At 56.8% G+C, this 20,794-nt stretch overlaps 1 protein-coding gene across 2 annotated transcripts in view; it reads right to left on the minus strand.

Annotated features, from left to right (window-relative positions):
• Positions 1–20,533, minus strand: part of LOC100502346 (E3 ubiquitin-protein ligase UPL6) — a 45,096-nt gene extending 24,563 nt beyond the window's left edge. Inside the window, exons 1-8 of one of the 2 annotated variants that reach the window (XM_020539156.2) lie at positions 20,300–20,533; positions 20,021–20,198; positions 19,059–19,156; positions 18,852–18,979; positions 2,891–3,002; positions 2,527–2,707; positions 1,944–2,126; positions 1,499–1,681 (exon numbers count right to left, since the gene is read on the minus strand). In XM_020539156.2, coding sequence (XP_020394745.1) covers positions 1,499–1,681; positions 1,944–2,126; positions 2,527–2,707; positions 2,891–3,002; positions 18,852–18,979; positions 19,059–19,156; positions 20,021–20,179 — 1,044 coding nt within the window. In that variant the 5' untranslated portion in view covers positions 20,180–20,198; positions 20,300–20,533. The remainder of the gene's footprint in view (positions 1–1,498; positions 1,682–1,943; positions 2,127–2,526; positions 2,708–2,890; positions 3,003–18,851; positions 18,980–19,058; positions 19,157–20,020; positions 20,199–20,299) is intronic. The other variant, XM_020539157.3, reaches the window with a different exon arrangement.
• Positions 20,534–20,794: the final 261 nt, after the last annotated feature.

Genomic DNA, 20,794 nt, shown 5'->3' on the forward strand with positions numbered 1-20,794 from the left:
AATAAGTGCTCGACAGCTGACATCCTGAAAAAGAGAGGGCTGACTTCCCTGAGAGTTGTCTCCTCTGTGATCAAGATGATGAAACGGTGCAACATATTCTCTCTAATTGTGTTTTTGCAAGACAATTCTAGCACACTATCCTCCTCCCTACTGGCCTTACTGTTGTAGTTCCCAAGTGCAGTGATGTCTGCTTTGATGACTGGTGGAAGGAAGCTTCCTCCAAAATCCCCAAAGGGAAAAGAAAGGAATTTAACAGTGTTGTCATCCTTGGAGCTTGGAGTCTATGGAAAAATAGAAACAAATGTGTTTTTGATGGAGCTCGCCCTTCCCTGGCTATCCTAGTGGAGGGCATTGTTATTAAAGCGGCAATGCGAGGTAAGGCGACCGACCCCTTTTTACCTTTTAAGCGATAAGGCGGCAAGGCGAGGTAAGGCGACCGACCCCCTTTTTACCTTTTAAGCGATAAGGCGTAAGGCGAGGTGACGCCTTAGTAATATATAAAAGTAGACAACAAAAATAGAATATATATATATAGGAATAGTCTCAAATAGATATAGATAATAGTATTATAGTAGCAAATAGAAGTCCAGTTAGCCCAGGCAACCCAACAGCCCACATAGCCAATCAAAATTAGGTTACCCACACCTCCAACCACTTATTTCCCTTCCCTCCCATTACCCCCCTATGCCAGCATACTCTTCCCGCAGCCGCCGCCAACGCTCAACTCACCACCACCAAATCTGCTATGGGCGTGTCGCCGCCACCAAATCTGCTATGGGTGCGCCGCCGCCGCCAACGCTCAACTCACCGCCGCCGCCAGCACTCGGTCGCCGCCACCAAATCCGCTATGGGCGTGCTGGCGCCGCAAGGAGACCAACACCGCCGCAGCTGTAAATCCACCGGACACCAACAACAACGCTACAGATCCCGCTCGCTTCATGGTCAGGTTGCAGCAGCCCTTTAATCAATCCCTACAGACCTTCAAGGCGTCTTCAAAGCGACGCCTTAGCAATCTTCAAGGCAGCATGGCGACGCGTTACTGGCCAAGGCGGTCACCTTAGTCTCCGGTCTAAGGCGAGAGGGACGCCTTGCCGCTGCTGCGCGGCTTACCGCCTAAGCGACGCTTCAAGGATGCCTTAACAACAATGGTGGAGGGGTTCAGAGCGGAGCTGCACCTTTGGTCGCTGGCAGGTGCCAAAAATATGCAAGCTCTATTTGATCCTGGTTGAGTGAGGGGGTTTTCGGTTACTAGTGTGCTCAGGTGGTTGTAAGTGTCCTGGGTGTCTTGTGTAAGCGTGTGTGTTTTGGGTGTGTATCCTGTTTTTTTGGGCCCTAGCCCTTTTTCTTCTCCTTATAATATAATCATACGCAGCTCTCCTGCGTATCCGAAAAAAAAAGTTAACTGGACCTAATCTTACTTACCTAAATGCCAATAAACCAGCTTTTAGTGTTTAAAACAAAAATGTTGTAGAAACCCAGAAGGTAGAAGAAAACCTACTGAATCAGAAGCTAACTTTGCATCAGACAAAATCCAGGTTGCAGCTTCAAGAACATTTGCAAGGACGCACGCATATCCTGGATGATTAGCTGATATATCGTTTGGAAGGACATCAACAAGACTGGGCAAAAGGCAAGCTATTTGATGGATATAATATTTGTTGAGCCCGTTAACGGAGAAAACCTGAAGTATAAAGAGGAAGGACATCACATATATTGTCATTCAAATAATTGGTGAAGGAACTTAATTCCTCAAAGAAAAATTTCTTCCATAAATATTGGTTATAGAGATTAATATTGTAGTATGACTTTAGACTCCACAACAACAAATGTAATGTAATATAGGTGAGACGATACTGAGAAAAATGTATTGCAATTTCTAGTTTGGAGGTCATTGGAGATAATCCAAAAAAAAGGCAAACAAAGATATTAAAGGAAATGTTGACCTTCTTGAGTTGTGGTAAACGATGCCATAGAAAAGGGATGGACAGAAGCTGAGACGAGAAACTCCATCTTGGATCCACTTTCAGACAACAACAGGGATGATGGCCAACATGCGAAGCAACAAGCATAAGCACTTGCTCCAGCACAGATGCACTATCAAAATGACCAGAATTTCTGACATTTTGCTGAATCATAATCATGTATGTCAGAAAAAAAAAAACTATAACAAAATAGCACTAGCATTATTACAGTAAACTCCATGTATCATATACCAGTCAAATGATTTTTTCTCAGAACCTATCAGACAAATAAATAACAGAACAAGGTTTGCCTAAAAAGTGAACCTGGCTGATACACATGATTTCGAACAGTTACATGGGTGCCACGTGCCTTAGGTCTTACAGAAATAAACAACATGTTTCATGTTAAAGAAAGCAGGTTGATTCTTAAAAGACGTTAGCAGTTACATACCAATAGAGTGAAAGAACTAGAGGCATGTACAATCAAGTAAGTGCCCATTATCAGGGTCAAGTGAACTATAAATATCCAAACGAATGTCAAAGAGCAACTAGAAGACCAACTTACCGGTACAGATACGATAATGCCACGAAATAAGCAATAGATCTTTCTCTGCTGAAGATAACCAACTACTTTGCAGTTCCAAAGAAATTTTGGATTTATCAAGCAACCTACAGTTTCCAGTAATGACACAGAAGGCACTGATGTGGTTCCAGGTGTTGTTAAAAGTTGGCTGCCCCAATCATGCCTGCCAAACATAAAATCAAGTCACATTCTATGTTGTTAACTTCTGGTGCAGGAAGGCTGCACATGTACAGTGTGGGAGTATCTCCATTAAAGTCACAAGAAGATAGTTTTAAACACGTGATCGCAAAGAAGAAAAGCCCAAAGAAGAATAAATTCCAAAACAGCTTTGCATGGTTGAACTTACCTCTTTTGATAGACTGCTTGCACACAGATGAGGGCAAATTTTTTTACTCGGTGAGCAACAAGAGGTTGCAGCGAGGAGCCATTCACACCAGTGAAGAGAGTTACAACATCTCCTGCAACAGGAGAAAATACCATTAGAAACAAGACAAACAAACATGGAACATCAAGATGAGAAGATTATGCCCAAGTTAAATGCAAGTCATAACAAACATTAAACTAACTAGATACCTCTAATTATCGAAGAGTTCAAGATGCAAATAACATAATCAAATAACAAAGTTCAGAGAAATTAACTTTCATATCATTGGTTAATATTACTTGAAAAAAACAAAAACAGATCACTTTTTACATACTGAATCAAGGGGAAACTAAATTGTCGGGGACCATAATTAGGGGTACCCTCAAGACGCCTAATTCTCAGCTGGTAACCCCCATCAGCATAAAGCTGCAAAGGCCTGATGGGCGCGATTAAGTCAGGGATCAGTCCACACGAGTGACTCGATCACGCTTCACCCGAGCCTAGCCTCGGCCAAAGGCAGCCGACCTCGAGAGACTTCCGTCTCGCCCGAGGCCCCCCTTTTTATGGCGGACACATCACCGGCTCGCCCAAGGCCTTGGCTTCGCTCAGAAGCAACCTTGACTAAATCACCACACCGACTGACCAAATTGCAGGGGCATTTAACGCAAAGGTGGCCTGACACCTCTATCCTGACACGCGCCCCCGGCAGAGCCGAGGTGACCGCCGTCACTCCACCGCTCCACTGGCCAGTCTGACAGAAGGACAGCGCCGCCTGCGCCACTCCGACTGCAGTGCCACTCGACAGAGTAAGTCTGACAGGCAGTCAGGTCTTGCCAAAGGCGCCACAGCGAACTCCGCTCCGCCCGACCCCAGGGCTCGGACTCGGGCTAAGACCCGGAAGACGGCGAACTCCGCTCCGCCCGACCCCAGGGCTCGGACTCGGGCTAAGACCCGGAAGACGGCGAACTCCGCTCCGCCCGACCCCAGGGCTCGGACTCGGGCTAAGACCCGGAAGACGGCGAACTCCGCTCCGCCCGACCCCAGGGCTCGGACTCGGGCTAAGACCCGGAAGACGGCGAACTCCGCTCCGCCCGACCCCAGGGCTCGGACTCGGGCTAAGACCCGGAAGACGGCGAACTCCGCTCCGCCCGACCCCAGGGCTCGGACTCGGGCTAAGACCCGGAAGACGACGAAACTCCGCCTCGCCCGACCCCAGGGCTCGGACTCCGCCCTGGCCTCGGCCGAACGACTTCCGACTCGCCCGACCCCAGGGCTCGGACTCCGCCCTGGCCTCGGCCGAACGACTTCCGCCTCGCCCGACCCCTTGGCTCGGGCTCGGCCACGGCAACAGAAGGCAGACTCAACCTCGGCTTCGGAGGAAACCCCACGTCGCCCTGCCTAGGGCACAGACCGCCACGTCAACAGGAGGCGCCATCATCATCCCTCCCCGAATCGACTCGGGTCACGGAGAACAAGACCGACGTCTCATCCGGCCAGCTCCGCCAGAGAGGCAATGATGGCGCTCCACAAGCTCTATGACGACGGCGGCCCCCAACTCTCTTACGGAAGCAGGACAACGTCAGCAGGGACTCGACCGCTCCAACAGCTGTCCCTCCATCAGGCTCCGCCGCACCTCCGACAGCCACGACATCACGCCAGCAGGGTGCCCAGATCTCTCCGGCTGCCACATTGGCATGTACCTAGGGCGCTAGCTCTCCCTCCGCTAGACACGTAGCACTCTGCTACATCCCCATTGTACACCTGGATCCTCTCCTTACGACTATAAAAGGAAGGACCAGGGCCTTCTCAGAGAAGGTTGGCCGCGCGGGACCGAGGACGGGACAGGCGCTCTCTTGGGGCCGCTCGCTTCCCTCACCCGCGTGGACGCTTGTAACCCCCCTACTGCAAGCGCACCTGACCTGGGCGCGGGACGAACACGAAGGCCGCGGGACTTCCACCTCTCTCACGCTCGGCTCCGGCCGCCTCGCCTCTCCCCCCTTCGCGCTCGCCCACGCGCTCGACCCATCTGGGCTGGGGCACGCAGCACACTCACTCGTCGGCTTAGGGACCCCCCTGTCTCGAAACGCCGACAGTTGGCGCGCCAGGTAGGGGCCTGCTGCGTGCTGACGAACAGCTCCCCGTCAAGCTCCAGATGGGCAGTCTCCAGCAACCTCTCCGGCCCGGGACGGTGCTTCGTTTCGGGACTCTGGAGTTCATGTCCTTCGACGGCAGCTACGACATGACACTTCTTCCACCGCCGCGCGACTACGACAATAGCGGCCGACAACCCGCCCGCCGGCGGCGGAATCGACAACATCTTCCCCGCGTGGTGGAAGAGCAACATTCGGGCTCGCTCCGTTCTCTCCCCCGCCAACGGAGGAGGAGGCGGAGCCGTCAAGGCCAGACGGGAGGCCACGCTTCGCCGGCCGTCGAGCGAATCGACGCCCCCGACGCCCCGACGGAAGGCACGCCGGACGTCGACCTCGCGTTCGAGACGGAGGCAAGCGCCGTCCCCCCGCGGCACGCTGACCCCGAGCAAGAAGACGACGCCGGCGCGCTCGCGGAAAGCCTGCAGGACGTCGCCCTCGAACCAGAGATGGCGGCGCAACCAGTCCCCGATGTGACTACGTCGCTCCTCGTCGACCAAAAGGTAACGACTAACTCCCATCTTGCGTCATTTCGACTCGGCCTCAACCCGCCAAACGACCTCGTTTTGGCGGGCGCTCTCATTGAGGCGAGTGCGACCCCACTGAGGTTCTGTATGCGGTCGCCTTGGGACCAACTGACGGACGTCTCGACCTACGGGCCCTCTGGGTCCGAGGAAGATGACGATCCCAGCATTGGTTAGGATTTCTCCGGACTCGGCAACCCCAGTGCCGTGCGGGACTTCATGACCGCATGTGACTACTGTCTATCCGACTGTTCCGATGGAAGCCGCAGCCTTGGCGACGAGAGCTGCGGCCCAAGCCGCGAATGTTTCCACATCGAGCTAGGGGGTCCCACCGAAGGCAACCATCTTGGCATGCCGGAGGATGGTGATCTCCCTAGGCCGGTGCCTCGCGCCGACATCCCACGGGAGCTAGCTGTGGTCCCCGCTCCGGCGGGGGGTTACGACCCACAACTCGAGCAAGTCCGCGAGGCGCAGGCCAGGCTCAACGAGGGAACAGGAGCGCTTGAGCCGATCCGTCGGGACGTCGGACAGGCATGGGTGGGCCAACCCCTGGCCGGAGAAATACGTCATCTGCCCCAAGGTCTCCAGCACCGCGTCGCCAACGACGTCAGGATCAGGCCGCCGCCCGCATCCAGCGGGGTCGGTCAGAACCTGGCGACCGCAGCGATGCTCATCCGCGCGATGCCGGAGCCGTCAACCACCGAGGGGCGGCGAATCCAGGGAGAACTCAAGAATCTCCTGGAAGGCGCTGCGGCCCGGCGGGCCGAGAGCACTGCATCCCGGAGGCAAGGATATCCCTCGGAACCTCATGCCGCGACTTCCCGATTCATGCGGGAAGCCTCGGTCTACACCGGGCGCACGCGCAACACCGCGCCTGCGGCCCCGGGCCACCTCGGCAACGAGCACCATCGACGCGACCGTCGGGCTCACCTCGACGAAAGGGTGCGCCGAGGCTACCACCCCAGGCGTGGGGGGCGCTACGACAGCGGGGAGGATCGGAGTCCTTCGCCCGAACCACCCAGTCCGCAGGCCTTCAGTCGGGCCATCCGACGGGCGCCATTCCCGACCTGGTTCCGACCCCCGACTACTATCACAAAGTACTCGGGGGAAACGAGACCGGAACTGTGGCTCGCGGACTACCGCCTTGCCTGCCAACTGGGTGGAACGGACGACGACAACCTCATCATCCGCAACCTCCCCCTGTTCCTCTCCGACACTGCTCGCGCCTGGTTGGAGCACCTGCCTCCGGGGCAGGTTTCCAACTGGGACGACTTGGTCCAAGCCTTCGCTGGCAATTTCCAGGGCACATACGTGCGCCCCGGGAATTCCTGGGACCTTCGAAGCTGCCGGCAACAGCCGGGGGAGTCGCTCCGGGACTACATCCGGCGATTCTCGAAGCAGCGCACCGAGCTGCCCAACATCACCGACTCGGATGTCATCGGCGCGTTCCTCGCCGGCACCACTTGCCGCGACCTGGTGAGCAAGCTGGGTCGCAAAACCCCCACCAGGGCGAGCGAGCTGATGGACATCGCCACCAAGTTCGCCTCCGGCCAGGAGGCGGTCGAGGCTATCTTCCGAAAGGACAAGCAGCCCCAGGGCCGCCCATCGGAAGAAGCCCCCGAGGCGTCTGCTCCGCGCGGCGCCAAGAAGAAAGGCAAGAAGAAGTCGCAATCGAAACGCAACGCCGCCGACGCGGACCTTGTCGCCGCCGCCGAGTATAAGAACCCTCAGAAGCCCCCCGGAGGTGCAAACCTCTTCGACAAGATGCTCAAGGAGCCGTGCCCCTACCATCAGGGGCCCGTCAAGCACACCCTCGAGGAATGTGTTATGCTTCGGCGTCATTTCCACAGGGCCGGGCCACCCGCCGAAGGTGGCAGGGCCCACGACGACGACAAGAACGAAGAACACCCAGCAGGGGGGTTCCCCGAGGTCCGCGACTGCTTCATGATCTATGGAGGGCATGCGGCGAATACCTCGGCTCGGCACCGCAAGCAAGAGCGCCGGGAGGTCTGCTCGGTGAAGGTGGCGGCGCCAGTCTACCTAGACTGGTCCGACAAGCCCATCACTTTCGACCGGGCCGACCACCCTGACCATGTGCCGAGCCCGGGGAAATACCCGCTCGTCGTCGACCCCGTTGTCGGCGATGTCAGGCTCACCAAGGTCCTGATGGACGGGGGCAGCTGCCTCAACATCATCTACGCCGAGACCCTCAAGCTTCTGCGCGTCGATCTGTCCTCCGTCCGAGCAGGCGCTGCGCCCTTCCACGGGATCATCCCTGGGAAGCGCGTCCAGCCCCTCGGGCGACTCGACCTCCCCGTCTGCTTCGGGACGCCCTCCAACTTCCGAAGGGAGACCCTGACGTTCGAGGTAGTCGGGTTCCGAGGAGCCTACCACGCCGTGCTAGGGAGGCCATGCTACGCGAAGTTCATGGCCATCCCCAACTACACCTACCTGAAGCTCAAGATGTCGGGCCCCAACGGGGTCATCACCGTCGGCCCCACGTACAAACACGCGTTCGAATGCGACGTGGAGTGCGTGGAGTACGCCGAGGCCCTCGCCGAGTCCGAGGCCCTCATCGCCGACCTGGAGAACCTCTCCAAGGAGGTCCCAGACGTGAAGCGCCATGCCGGCAACTTCGAGCCAGCGGAGACGGTCAAGGCCGTCCCCCTCGACCCCAGCGGCGACACCACCAAGCAGATCCGGATCGGTTCCGGGCTCGACCCCAAATAGGAAGCAGTGCTCGTCGACTTTCTCCGCGCAAACGCCGACGTCTTTGCGTGGAGTCCCTCGGACATGCCCGGCATACCGAGGGATGTCGCCGAGCACTCGCTAGATATTCGGGCCGGAGCCCGACCCGTCAGGCAGCCTCTGCGCCGATTCGACGAGGAGAAGCGCAGAGCGATTGGCGAAGAGATCCACAAGCTAATGGCGGCAGGGTTCATCAAAGAGGTATTCCATCCCGAATGGCTTGCCAACCCTGTGCTTGTGAGGAAGAAAGGGGGGAAATGGCGGATGTGTGTGGACTACACTGGTCTCAACAAAGCATGTCCGAAGGTTCCCTACCCTCTGCCTCGCATCGACCAAATCGTGGATTCCACTGCTGGGTGCGAAACCCTGTCCTTCCTCGATGCCTACTCGGGGTATCACCAGATCCGGATGAAAGAGTCCGACCAGCTCGCGACTTCTTTCATCACGCCGTTCGGCATGTACTGCTATGTCACCATGCCGTTCGGCTTGAGGAATGCGGGCGCGACGTACCAGCGGTGCATGAACCATGTGTTCGGCGAACACATCGGTCGCACAGTCGAGGCCTACGTCGATGACATCGTAGTCAAGACACGGAAGGCTTCCGACCTCCTCTCCGACCTTGAAGTGACATTCCGGTGTCTCAAGGCGAAAGGAGTCAAGCTTAACCCTGAGAAGTGTGTCTTCGGGGTGCCCCGAGGCATGCTCCTAGGGTTCATCGTCTCCAAGCGAGGCATCGAAGCCAACCCGGAGAAGATTGCGGCCATCACCAGCATGGGACCCATCAAGGACTTAAAAGGGGTACAGAGGGTCATGGGATGCCTCGCGGCCCTGAGCCGCTTCATCTCACGCCTCGGCGAAAGAGGTCTGCCTCTGTACCGCCTCTTAAGGAAGGCCGAATGTTTCGCTTGGACCCCTGAGGCCGAGGAAGCCCTCGGCAACCTGAAGACACTCCTTACAAAGGCGCCAGTCTTGGTGCCGCCGGTGGACGGAGAAACCCTCTTGGTCTACGTCGCCGCGACCACTCAGGTGGTTAGCGCCGCGATTGTGGTCGAAAGGCAGGAGGAAGGGCATACATTGCCCGTTCAGAGGCCGGTCTACTTCATCAGCGAAGTGCTGTCCGAGACTAAGATCCGCTACCCACAAGTTCAAAAGCTGCTGTATGTTGTGATCCTGACAAGGCGGAAGCTACGACACTACTTCGAGTCCCATCCGGTAACTGTGGTGTCATCCTTCCCCCTGGGGGAGATCATCCAGTGCCGAGAGGCCTCGGGCAGGATCGCAAAGTGGGCGGTGGAGATCATGGGCGAAACGATCTCGTTCGCCCCTCGGAAGGCCATCAAGTCCCAAGTGTTGGCGGATTTCGTGGCCGAATGGGTCGACACCCAACTGCCGACGACTCCGATCCAACCGGAGCTCTGGACCATGTTTTTCGACGGGTCGCTGATGAAGACGGGGGCCGGCGCGGGCCTGCTCTTCATCTCGCCCCTCGGAAAGCACTTGCGCTACGTGCTGCGCCTCCACTTCCCGGCGTCCAACAATGTGGCCGAGTACGAAGCTCTGGTCAACGGATTGCGGATCGCCATCGAGCTAGGGGTCAGACGCCTCGACGCTCGCGGTGATTCGCAGCTCGTCATCGACCAAGTCATGAAGAACTCCCACTGCCGCGACCCGAAGATGGAGGCCTACTGCGACGAGGTTCGGCGCCTGGAAAACAAGTTCTTCGGGCTCGAGCTCAACCACATCGCTCGGCGCTACAACGAAACCGCAGACGAGCTGGCCAAGATAGCCTCGGGGCGAACGACAGTCCCCCCGGACGTCTTCTCCCGGGATCTGCATCAACCCTCCGTCAAGCTCGACGACGCGCCCGAGCCCGAGGTACCCTCGGCTCAGCCCGAGGTACCCTCGGCTCAGCCCGAGGCACCCTCGGCCCAGCCCGAGGTACCCTCGGCCCCCGAGGGCGGGGCATTGAACGTCGAGGAAGGGCAGAGCGGGGCCACGCCAGACCAAGATTGGCAGGCCCCGTACCTGCAATATCTCCGTCGAGGAGAGCTACCCCTCGACCAAGTCGAGGCTCGGCGGGTAGCGCGACGCGCCAAGTCATTCGTCTTGCTGGGCGACGAAGAGGAGCTCTACCATCGCAGCCCCTCGGGAATCCTCCAGCGATGCATCTCCATCGCCGAAGGTCGGGAACTGCTGCAAAAAGTACACTCGGGGGCTTGCGGCCACCACGCAGCACCCCGAGCCCTTGTTGGAAATGCTTTCCGGCAAGGCTTCTACTGGCCAACGGCGGTGGCTGACGCCACTAGGATCGTCCGCACCTGCGAAGGGTGCCAATTCTATGCGAAGCGGACACACCTGCCCGCTCAGGCTCTGCAGACAATACCCATCACCTGGCCCTTCGCTGTATGGGGTCTGGACCTCGTCGGTCCCTTGCAGAAGGCGTCCGGGGGCTACACGCACCTGCTGGTCGCCATCGACAAATTCTCCAAGTGGATCGAGGTCCGACCTCTGAACAGCATCAGGTCCGAGCAGGCGGTGGCATTCTTCACCAACATCATCCATCGCTTTGGGGTCCCGAACTCCATCATCACCGACAACGGCACCCAGTTCACCGGCAAAAAATTCTTGGATTTTTGCGAAGATCACCATATCCGGGTGGACTGGGCCGTCGTGGCTCATCCCATGTCGAACGGGCAAGTAGAGCGTGCCAACGGCATGATTCTGCAAGGGCTCAAGCCTCGGATCTACAACGACCTCAACAAGTTCGGCAGGCGATGGATGAAGGAACTCCCCTCGGTGGTCTGGAGCCTAAGGACGACGCCGAGTCGTGCCACGGGCTTCACGCCGTTTTTCCTGGTCTACGGGGCTGAAGCTATCTTGCCCACTGACCTGGAATACGGCTCCCCGAGGGCGAGGGCCTACACCGAACAAAGCAACCAAGCCAGCCGAGAGGAATCGCTGGACCAGCTGGAGGAAGCTCGGGACAGGGCCTTGCTACACTCGGCGCGGTACCAACAGTCCCTGCGACGCTACCACGCCCGAGGGGTCCGGTCCCGAGAACTCCAGGTGGGCGACCTGGTGCTTCGGCTGCGACAAGACGCCCGAGGGAGGCACAAGCTCACGCCCCCCTGGGAAGGGCCATTCGTCATCGCCAAAGTTCTAAAGCCCGGAACATACAAGCTGGCCAACAATCAAGGCGAGATCTACGGCAACGCTTGGAACATCAAACAGCTACGTCGCTTCTACCCTTAAAGATGTTTTCAAGTTGTTCATATACCTCGCACCTACGCAAAGTTTAGTCGTCAAGGAAGGGTCGGCCTAGCCTCGGCAAAGCCCGACCCTCCCTCGGGGGCTAAAAGGGGGGAGACCCCCTCTGCGTCAAATTTTTCCTCGAAAAAGGATCTCTTTTTGGCAGGATTTCTTTCGTACTTCTTGACTACTTCGGAAAGCGGACCCTGGAAACGACGAGGTACACGTAAGCAGCCAAGGCTGACCGAGCCGAGGGACTCCTACGCCTCCGGGATACGGATACCTCACTCGTCCCTTTCTGCGATAAGTAACTTGCGCTCGGATAAAGCGACTCCGTGGACCGAACGAGTCATCGCGTTCGGGAGCTCTCCTGCCGAAGCAGTCTTTCAAGCTTTCTCGACTAAGTCGGGGACAGGGCCTCATGGACGGGTGAAAGTATGCGTAAGCGGCAAGGCCGACCGAGCCGAGGGATTCCCACGCCTCTGGGATACGGATACCTCACTCGTCCCTTCCGCGAAAAGCAACTCTCGCTCACACAAACATCCCTGTTACCGACAGAGTCCAGATGCTCGAAACAGGAGGAAAAAAGACGCAGCTTCGCGAGCGCGGCGAGGGCGTGTTCTTCTGGCCTCGGCGGCCGCAGAAAGCACACGCTACAAGATGATCTGATCCTGCAGGTTCGGGTCTTCACGCCGAAGGGAGCCGTAGCACCCTCGGCATCGACGACGTCTTCAGCAAAGCCCGACCCAGCCTCGGGCGGCGCCGCGGCCCAGGGGCCCCTCCGGGAATCCGGCCCGAGCAGGCGGCTCAACCGGTTACCCCTGGGGCCTCGGTCAACCGGCTTCCAAGGGCGCCAGCCCGATCCGAGGCCTCGACTGACCGACTTTGGCGTCGGCCCCGCTGACGGACAACACAGCTAAGCTCCGGCCAACCAGGTTCCCCATTCTCGAGCCAACTCCGCCTCCGTTCGTACTGATATCGCTACCCCCGGCCTCGATCCACCGAAGGGCGGCCGAGGGGTCTCTTCAACTAAGCTAGAGGAGCCTCACATAACAAGGTCGAACGGGCCGAGGGATTCCTACGCCTCCGGGATACGGATACCTCACCCGTCACTTGGGCACGGGGCAACTCATGCTTGGCAAAGCGGTTCAGATAATCAAACAGGCGAGACTTAGTGCTCGAAAATGAGGAAAAAACACGGCTCCGTGCCAAAATTACATACACGTTCAGGCCTCGACAGCCACAATGAACGAACTCACTGGCATTCGGGATGCCACTACCAACGGAACTCCGGTTCCCTCCTCCGCAGGTACGAACAACCCCCCTCCGAAGGGGAAGGCCTGCGGAGTAACTGAAGAACGATGGGCGGCTCGCTGCCGCCCGTTCCAACCGCGACGGCCACCACCCCTGCCCCAGACAGCGAAGCAGCTTAAGCAGCAGCTTTGGGGGAGGTGTCACAGCAGAAGGGCTCCCCCCCACTGAGGACGAGAACCAGCCATTCAGGCAAGGAGACGGGGACCCAGGGCCCCTAGCGCCCCACATATCCTGGCATGGCTGGAGGAAGTCTCCGTGGGGCTCAAGGACGCCCTTCACCCCCGGGCGCAGGGGGAAGAAAGGGGCAGCCGACCCACGCGGAGGCGGCCCCCCCGACTCGCCTCATCTTCCATCTTGGCCTGGATGACGAAAATCCTTGAGGCCGAGGGAGGAGTAGAGGCCGCGGCCTGGCCCGTTTTCCCCACCATCGAACTGGAGGTCACCATCTTGGGTGACCGCCGGTGGCGGGGTGTGGCCAGGCTGCGTGATGAAAATCCTTGAAGCCGAACGATGGCTGAGAGGTACCAACTCCCATGGAGTTGCGTTCCTCCAACGAGGAGGCGGAAAGGCGGCGGATACCCCCCATCCGGGGGCTTGGAAGATGGGAAGACCCGACGCTTAAGGGAGGGAGAAGACATGGTTGCCTTACGAAAGGAGCCCCCCTCCTTTTGAAGGCAACTCCCCCTACGTGCGCCCCCAGGCGCCGCGGGCCGAGTCTTCTCCAACACGCTCCAAGGCCCTCCCCTGCGACTCGGGGGCTGGGCCCCGCATGTCATGCAGGCCGGCTCAGGGCAGAAGAAGCCAAACCGCCGCGCATGGTGCGCACGACCGTCCAGCGGTTACAGGCGACCCCCCATTCTCGCCCAGACCAACGGGCAGAAGGGGCGGGCAGCCATGCAGGCGGCATGCAACCGCGCCAGACGGACGCGCTTCTCCGTCTTCTGACACGCCAGCTTGGAACCCAGGCCCACGCGTCGAGCAACCGGCGCGCCAGTTGCTGCATGCAAGCAACCGCACCGCCACTTGTGCCACCATCGCGCCTCTTCGGTTGCGAAGCCTATGCCACGACTCGAGGCGACCCAACAGCGCCAGACTGGCGCATCGGTCAAAGCGACCGAAAGTGGGCCGGCAGTAATAGCGGTGGCAGGCGGGCGGGCGCAGCGGTCACGTCGTCAGCCAGGCTCACGTCCCATCCTGAGACAGCAAGAGAGCCTCCTCTCACGGCGTGAAGACGGTGCACCCGTGACCCGTTCCTCGAACGGATCGCGCGCGCGCAACGGCCGCTCCGCCAACCACTCGCCCCGTCGCATTAACTCCGCGGCGGGACACGCGGCGCCTCGGGTAGGAGGAGCGCGCGACGCTTCACCTTCGCCGTAATAACCGCGTCAGAAAAGGTACGCCACGTCATCCGATTTCGTATCCTTTTTCCGTTTTTCTCTTTCTCTATCTCTTGCGACAGGGACCGGGAAAGGGGGATACCCCGAAAGGGATCCTTCTCCGCGAAGGAACCGGGCTCCGAGCCCCCCATTACTGATCAGGGGTTCGAAGGCTGGCCCCCCGAGGGTTCAACAGTCGCCTCAGATCGCGTGGGCCCGACACCCACTACTGGTCAGGGGTTCGAAGGCCAGCCCCCCGAAGGGCTCCATGGCCGCCTCAGGCTACTCGGGCTCCGCGCCCATTACTGATCATGGGTTCGAAGGCTGGCCCCCGAAGGGTTCACAGTCGCCTCAGACACCGAGCGAGGGATGACCAGGGGTACGTTCGATACATAACCGAGGCTCGGGCTGCGCTCCCGAGGTACCCTAGGACATTTCCGAGACCAGCGGGAACGATCTTGTAACGGAATCCCATCGGAGGGAGGCATCGAGCCCTCGGACCCCGTCGCTAGGGGACCGGGTCCGGCAAATCACCCGCAGGTACTTTTGGGCGTGCCTCTGGGCCCCTAGCCGACCCCCAACGAACGGGGCACGGACGTCCACTCGGATTACCCGCTTGCAGCTCACCGGAGACACCATGTTCGGTGCCCATCGAGGGTAACATGGCGCACTCCCCCCTCCTCCTTGCGGAAAGGCGACGTAGGGGCGTATGTAAAAAGCCGAGTCTGTCCCTGATCGTCCTCTCGCCCTGTGCAGAGGCTCGGGGGCTGCTCTCGCAAAAACTGGCTCCGGCCAAATCGTTGACAGCGTCAACATACCAGCCCGAGAGCTTGGGCCCCGACCGTGCACCCGGGCTACGGCCAGTTCGCATGAGGGAACGACCAGACCAGCCGAAGCGTTAAGCGAAGTATTAAGACCTCGAAGGAGTGTAACCACTCCTCCGAGGCCTCGGGGGCTACACCCGGCGGGTGCGCTCGCGTGCACCCACCGGAACGAAATGCAACCGAGAAAGGCTGGTCCCCTTGCAAAAAAGTGCGACAAAAGCCTCCAAGCGAGTGCTAACACTCCCTTCGAGGCTCGGGGGCTACTATCGGGGACCATAATTAGGGGTACCCTCAAGACGCCTAATTCTCAGCTGGTAACCCCCATCAGCATAAAGCTGCAAAGGCCTGATGGGCGCGATTAAGTCAGGGATCAGTCCACACGAGTGACTCGATCACGCTTCACCCGAGCCTAGCCTCGGCCAAAGGCAGCCGACCTCGAGAGACTTCCGTCTCGCCCGAGGCCCCCCTTTTTATGGCGGACACATCACCGGCTCGCCCAAGGCCTTGGCTTCGCTCAGAAGCAACCTTGACTAAATCACCACACCGACTGACCAAATTGCAGGGGCATTTAACGCAAAGGTGGCCTGACACCTCTATCCTGACACGCGCCCCCGGCAGAGCCGAGGTGACCGCCGTCACTCCACCGCTCCACTGGCCAGTCTGACAGAAGGACAGCGCCGCCTGCGCCACTCCGACTGCAGTGCCACTCGACAGAGTAAGTCTGACAGGCAGTCAGGTCTTGCCAAAGGCGCCACAGCGAACTCCGCTCCGCCCGACCCCAGGGCTCGGACTCGGGCTAAGACCCGGAAGACGGCGAACTCCGCTCCGCCCGACCCCAGGGCTCGGACTCGGGCTAAGACCCGGAAGACGGCGAACTCCGCTCAGCCCGACCCCAGGGCTCGGACTCGGGCTAAGACCCGGAAGACGGCGAACTCCGCTCCGCCCGACCCCAGGGCTCGGACTCGGGCTAAGACCCGGAAGACGGCGAACTCCGCTCCGCCCAACCCCAGGGCTCGGACTCGGGCTAAGACCCGGAAGACGGCGAACTCCGCTCCGCCCGACCCCAGGGCTCGGACTCGGGCTAAGACCCGGAAGACGGCGAACTCCGCTCCGCCCGACCCCAGGGCTCGGACTCGGGCTAAGACCCGAAAGACGACGAAACTCCGCCTTGCCCGACCCCAGGGCTCGGACTCCGCCCTGGCCTCGGCCGAACGACTTCCGACTCGCCCGACCCCAGGGCTCGGACTCCGCCCTGGCCTCGGCCGAACGACTTCCGCCTCGCCCGACCCCTTGGCTCGGGCTCGGCCACGGCAACAGAAGGCAGACTCAACCTCGGCTTCGGAGGAAACCCCACGTCGCCCTGCCTAGGGCACAGACCGCCACGTCAACAGGAGGCGCCATCATCATCCCTCCCCGAATCGACTCGGGTCACGGAGAACAAGACCGACGTCTCATCCGGCCAGCTCCGCCAGAGAGGCAATGATGGCGCTCCACAAGCTCTATGACGACGGCGGCCCCCAACTCTCTTACGGAAGCAGGACAACATCAGCAGGGACTCGACCGCTCCAACAGCTGTCCCTCCATCAGGCTCCGCCGCACCTCCGACAGCCACGACATCACGCCAGCAGGGTGCCCAGATCTCTCCGGCTGCCACATTGGCATGTACCTAGGGCGCTAGCTCTCCCTCCGCTAGACACGTAGCACTCTGCTACATCCCCATTGTACACCTGGATCCTCTCCTTACGACTATAAAAGGAAGGATCAGGGCCTTCTCAGAGAAGGTTGGCCGCGCGGGACCGAGGACGGGACAGGCGCTCTCTTGGGGCCGCTCGCTTCCCTCACCCGCGTGGACGCTTGTAACCCCCCTACTGCAAGCGCACCTGACCTGGGCGCGGGACGAACACGAAGGCCGCGGGACTTCCACCTCTCTCACGCTCGGCTCCGGCCGCCTCGCCTCTCCCCCCTTCGCGCTCGCCCACGCGCTCGACCCATCTGGGCTGGGGCACGCAGCACACTCACTCGTCGGCTTAGGGACCCCCCTGTCTCGAAACGCCGACATAAATATTGTTCGGAATGAGGTTGTAAGTTCATGACAGAGTAAATAATCAAATAGGGATAAAATAATTAATAAAATTAACTCATGTCTATGATATTTACATATAGTCAATGTCTATTGAGTCCACATATGAGGTGAAAGGGGGAAGAGCGTAATATTTTTTGTTAAGTACGAGTGTCTGGCCGCCGTAAGGTGGCGATCCTTTGTATCATGTCTGGACTTCTTAGGCTTTCCTTTTTTCCTTCTTAATATAATGATGCGCAGTTCTCCTGCGCTTTCAAAAAAAAGTGTTGGATAATACTTCATCTGGGATTTGCAGGCGCACAAGCAATTTTCGTCAAGACCAGGGAGGCAGGGACAAATTAGCTATCCTTAATTCACCAGCTTCAAACGCTGATAAACCCTTCATTTTCCAAATTGTGTGCCGCACATTCCAACTCCCCATATGGCCACATGCATATGCTCCCCTGGAACGCCCAGGCTGCATGACCCACATGCCGCATGTTCCAGCTACCCGCATGGCCATATGCATATGCTCCCCCAAAAGACCTGTGCCTGAGCTCTTCTGCGACTCCCATGCCCGCGCGTCACAGTAACTCCCACACGGGAAGACTTGATGTGAACGACAACAAAAGGGCATGCAGCAACTTGGACGTCTGTGAATCTCAGAAGCTTTTTCCAGACCTAGTGCGCCTCTAAATCCCTGAACGGAGGGAGTAAAATCTAAACAGACATCATATTTGCTATCAAGGTTTGATTGAAAATTAACCCACAGCAGTGCAAGGGAGCAAATTCCTCTTCCAAATTAACCTTCAACGTACCATCTGATCCGGAAAATCGACCTCACTTGAGATGTATCCTCTTCTAGTCTTTCAAGATATCTCATGAGTACATCAAAATCAGAACTATCGCACACATCTGAATGCCTTTATTCTCTTTTTCCTTTCCTGGTCTTTATATTACAATACTACTCCCTCCGGTAGTGATTTAATTGACGTTCTGACGTGTAGAGCTAGGAATCTAAAAGATTGACGTCCTGAGTTTTTTCTCTCATTTGGGACTAAAATACCCTCATTAATTGATCATTACATCCTAAGAACAAGCAGACACATGCACCATCCAAAGTGTCACCCGTGTGCTAGACAAATCAAAACGTGCCACCATGCATAAAAACATAAATACGTGCCACTATGCATAAAACATAAATACGTGCCACCGTACAAACACCACCATGCATAAAATAAAAATAAAGAAAGCATTTTTGGTTTCCTGTGAGTGGGATTCGACGCGCCACCATGCATAAAATTAAAAACACATCTATGGTTTGCTGTAAGTGGGATTCGAACTGAGGTCATAGACATCAAAACCAGTTTCACTAACCACTCGAAGGAAAACGTATTTATGTCTAGATAGTACAAAATCTTATTTATTAGGGGTATGATAGGAAAGTAGACTTCTAATTAATGGCTCTTTGGTCTACGAGATTATGTCCAAAACGTCAATTAAATCAATACAGGAGGGAGTACTTCAATAGTAACTTGTTTGATACTTTATGTCCTTACAATTCGTTATTTTACATTATACAAACAAGATGCAGCTCCAAGATTTCAATTTTGGCAAGGAACAACCTAAGCTCAGCAACAAAATTTATGCATACAACAACAAAAGGAAAAGGAGCATCGTTAAATAATATTATGACACTTACCGCCTTGTTTAACATATTGCAGCAGCAAATTGCAGACATGACAAAGTATAGCTATGTCATTGTCTTCATTTGCATTGAAGAAGAACAGTAATTGCCGAAGAAAGTCAGAATTAGTGCCAAAGATGTTCCTGGTTCAGTAGCAAAAGTAATCTGAGAGCTTGACAATGGAAGGGGTATGATGTATCTTTAAGGTTAGGTAATGATTACCACTCTATCCTCTCGCAATGCTCCCCAAAAGTTGAGCAAAAATTCTTCCGAACCTCTGAGCGGGCCAATTCCAAAGCCTTCTTCCCTCTGAAGAATTTCTGCAGCTTATAATTAGTCAAGTTCCATTTTTTGTGAACTAAAGTGTGGGTATGTCAGCTAATATGAAGGATGCTAGAGTGGTAATTCCACTCACAAGAACCTACACTATCCTGAGGAGGTCTATCATGACAAACAAAACGAAGTAACTGCAATAAGCAGCTTGCCAGCTCATGGCATTGCACCTGACCTAACCGACAAAAGCAAAGGTGAGGACCTTCCCCCACCTTGCAGCGTCTTTCCCTACATTATAGGTTAAAAACAAAAATGAAAATCAAGAAAAATTCCAGCCGTTAATCCACACAAACGAAACTACAAAACGGATAGCCGAATACATGCACAAACATCCCACTCCACTCGCCTCATCAAACCCAGCAATGACAAAGGGGATAGCCGAATACATGCACAAGCACCCCACTCCACTCGCCTCAGACCCAACAACCCGAAAGGAAACTGACAGAACTTCTCTGGCAGTCTGGTTTCCCCATGTTCCGGCCTAATGTGCAGAAATGGACCAAAATAACTTCAAATGTGATTTCATGAGCTACCATAACTTGCCTGGACAGACAGCATGAACACGCTAACTCATCCTCTCACCACACAAGAGGAAAAGGAAAAGAAGCCAAGTTAGCGGTCCATTTTAATGCCGAGAAGCCTAAAGATATATCCTAACACGGAATCCGTCTTCAGCGGTTCAGCCAAAGAAAACCAGCTGAGCCATGAGCATTCACAACCGCCAAAAGGCTCATAGTTGGATTTCAGAGCCCATGAGACTACCGAGAGCGGAGGTAGATAAACCCCTGCACGATCGTACTGCTCCAACGCCTACCCTGAGCCACGCCACGGGCAGCGAGTCGTCAACAGACCTGGATCTTCGTGGCGGAGGTGTTCTGGAGGCGGAGGCCCTGGCGCCGGCGCCGCTCCTCGCGCGTCTGCTCGAGCAGCACCTTGCGGTCCCGCTCCTTGCTGCTCCGCCCGCCGAGGTCGACCCGCCGCCGCGCCGATGGGTCACCGGAGAAGAACATCGCCGCCTCCCTCACCTGCCTGCACCACGCGTCGACGCCCCCCCACCGACCACCGAAATAAGAATCACCCAGCAAAAAATGGTGTGGAGAAAAGGGAAATTGGATCGGTCGGATCGTAACGAGGTCCGGGAGGCGCTAGGGTTTGGGAGCCGGGGAGACTCCGGGATGGGGCGAGCGAGTAGGGCGATGACGAGACGTGCACGCTCGGGGAGGGGAAAGAGGAGTCGAGAGTCGAGACGGTGGGGGCGGGGCAGGGGGGCGAGGCTTTGGGATTTGGAAGACGGGGCGAAGGAGACGGTTCAATTCACGTGATTGCCCCTCCTGCCCTGTGCTCACCCAACTGCGCACGGCGCGTAGGCAATGACGTGGGCGTTATGCAATCAATTTTTACTAGGTCAATTTTTACTAGGTCAACACTCGTGCGTTGGTACGGAATGAACATATTATGATAATTAGGTGAGTGCCCGTGCGTTGCAACGAAAACAAATAGTACTATAATACTGTTATGAGAAAATGTTTCTTAATATATTTGTGATCATATCCATACATAAATTTTGTTATTTTAATTTAGTTGTTTCACTCCTACATTGCAACTATCAATGTGTTACTACGATT

The sequence above is a fragment of the Zea mays genome, chromosome 6, assembly GCF_902167145.1.
Source record: "Zea mays cultivar B73 chromosome 6, Zm-B73-REFERENCE-NAM-5.0, whole genome shotgun sequence".
In the NCBI taxonomy this organism is placed as follows: Eukaryota; Viridiplantae; Streptophyta; class Magnoliopsida; order Poales; family Poaceae; genus Zea; species Zea mays.